A 1,688-nucleotide genomic window follows, 5' to 3' on the forward strand; every position below is an offset into this window, starting at 1 on the left:
AGCAGAGGGAAGAATTGTGTTTAAGTTGTACTGTTGTGTGTGCCCAGCAGAGGGAAGAATTGTGTTTATGTTGTACTGTTGTGTGTGTCCAGCAGAGGGAAGGATTGTGTTTACGTTGTACTGTTGTGTGTGTCCAGCAGAGGGAAGAATTGTGTTTAAGTTGTACTGTTGTGTGTGTCCAGCAGCAGAGGGGAAGAATTGTGTTTAAGCTAGACTATTGTGTGTGAGCACTGATAGGAGTTGGATGGATTTTGTTTTTGTTTAGGTCTTAAATTTATTTTACATTTATTTATTTTATGTGTGTATGCATGTGCACATGTATGACTCTGCATGCATGGAGCTCAAAGATCAGTTTGAGGAAGTCTGTTCTCTTCTCCCACTGTATGGGTTCTAGAGATTGAACCTCAGGCTTTGTGGAAAGAACTTAACTCACCGAGACAGTTCACCCTCAATCACGTATTTGGGTTTGTTTTTTTTAAAGGATTTATTTTATTTTACTTATATATTTAAATTATGTATGTTTATATTTCATAGAATATATTATATTTTACATTTATATAATTTATCTAGACATGTATTTATATAATTTTAAATTATATCATTTACCCAAACATCCATTTATATAATTTTAAAATATACACAGTTATATGTACATGTGAGTGAAAGTGCCCACAGAGTCCAGAGGACATCAGAATTTATGAGCCACCAAATATGGGTGCTAGGAACCCAACTCCAGTCCTCTGCAGGAATAATGTATACTCTGCCATCCCGCTATCTCTCCAACACTCTTCTTGAGTTTCTGAGACAGGGTTTCATGTAGTTCAGATTGGCCTTGAACTCACTACCTAACTATGTAATTGAGGCTGGTCTTGAACCCCTGATCCATTTATCCTATTGCTTATCCATCTTAAGGGCTACATACCTGGCTCAGATACCTGCATTTTGTGAATTATACAATGAGTCTCAACCTGTGGGTTGTAACCTCTTTGGCAAACCTCTGTCTCTAAAAATATTTACATTACGATTCATAGCAGTAGCAAAATGAGAGTTATGAAGTAGCAACGAAAATAATGTTATAGTTAGGGGTGGCATTACAGCATTAGGAAGACTGAGAACAGTTGAATTGCAGCATTGAGTTGTTAGTTTTAAAAACTGAGCTACAAAGTGATTCCATCCCAGAGTGGTGAAGACTGCCCTGAGTCTCTGTGAGCATCCACTGTTTACATTAGGCAGAAGTGAGGTGAGGTCAGCTTGACTCAGCCAGCTGTTTGAGTGTGTCTCTGGTCATTCCTAGGGAGAACAAGGAGTGGCTGGAGATCCTGGACTGTCTGGCTTTCCTGGTGCAAAGGTAAAAACGTAAACCCATGGCAGAGAAACTTTTAGACCATTCTGCTATCAACTGAAGGTTTTAGAATATTTTGAATAGTCTAAGTGTAACTTTTGAAAAAGACAGGTGTAATCCTATAAATGCTATTTTAATTCAGGCTATGTATTATGTATAAATAGTTTATTTTCATACCATTGTCATAGTAACTAGTACATGTAGTACATGAAGCACAGTTACGTTTTTGTTTTTGTTTTTTGTTTTTGTTTTTTTGTTTTTTTTTTTTTTTTTTTTTTTTGGTTTTTTTTTTTTTTTTTTTTTGGTTTTTCGAGACAGGGTTTCTCTGTAGCTTTGGTTCCTGTCC

General features: G+C 36.4%; 1 protein-coding gene across 1 annotated transcript in view; it reads left to right on the plus strand.

Moving 5' to 3' along the window:
- Col4a4 (collagen type IV alpha 4 chain) overlaps positions 1-1,688 on the plus strand; it is a 128,753-nt gene that overhangs the window by 60,698 nt on the left and 66,367 nt on the right. The window contains exon 18 of the mRNA XM_026785746.1: positions 1,295-1,348. Coding sequence (XP_026641547.1) covers positions 1,295-1,348 — 54 coding nt within the window. The remainder of the gene's footprint in view (positions 1-1,294; positions 1,349-1,688) is intronic.

Source organism: Microtus ochrogaster, linkage group LG2 (genome assembly GCF_000317375.1).
Source record: "Microtus ochrogaster isolate Prairie Vole_2 linkage group LG2, MicOch1.0, whole genome shotgun sequence".
In the NCBI taxonomy this organism is placed as follows: Eukaryota; Metazoa; Chordata; class Mammalia; order Rodentia; family Cricetidae; genus Microtus; species Microtus ochrogaster.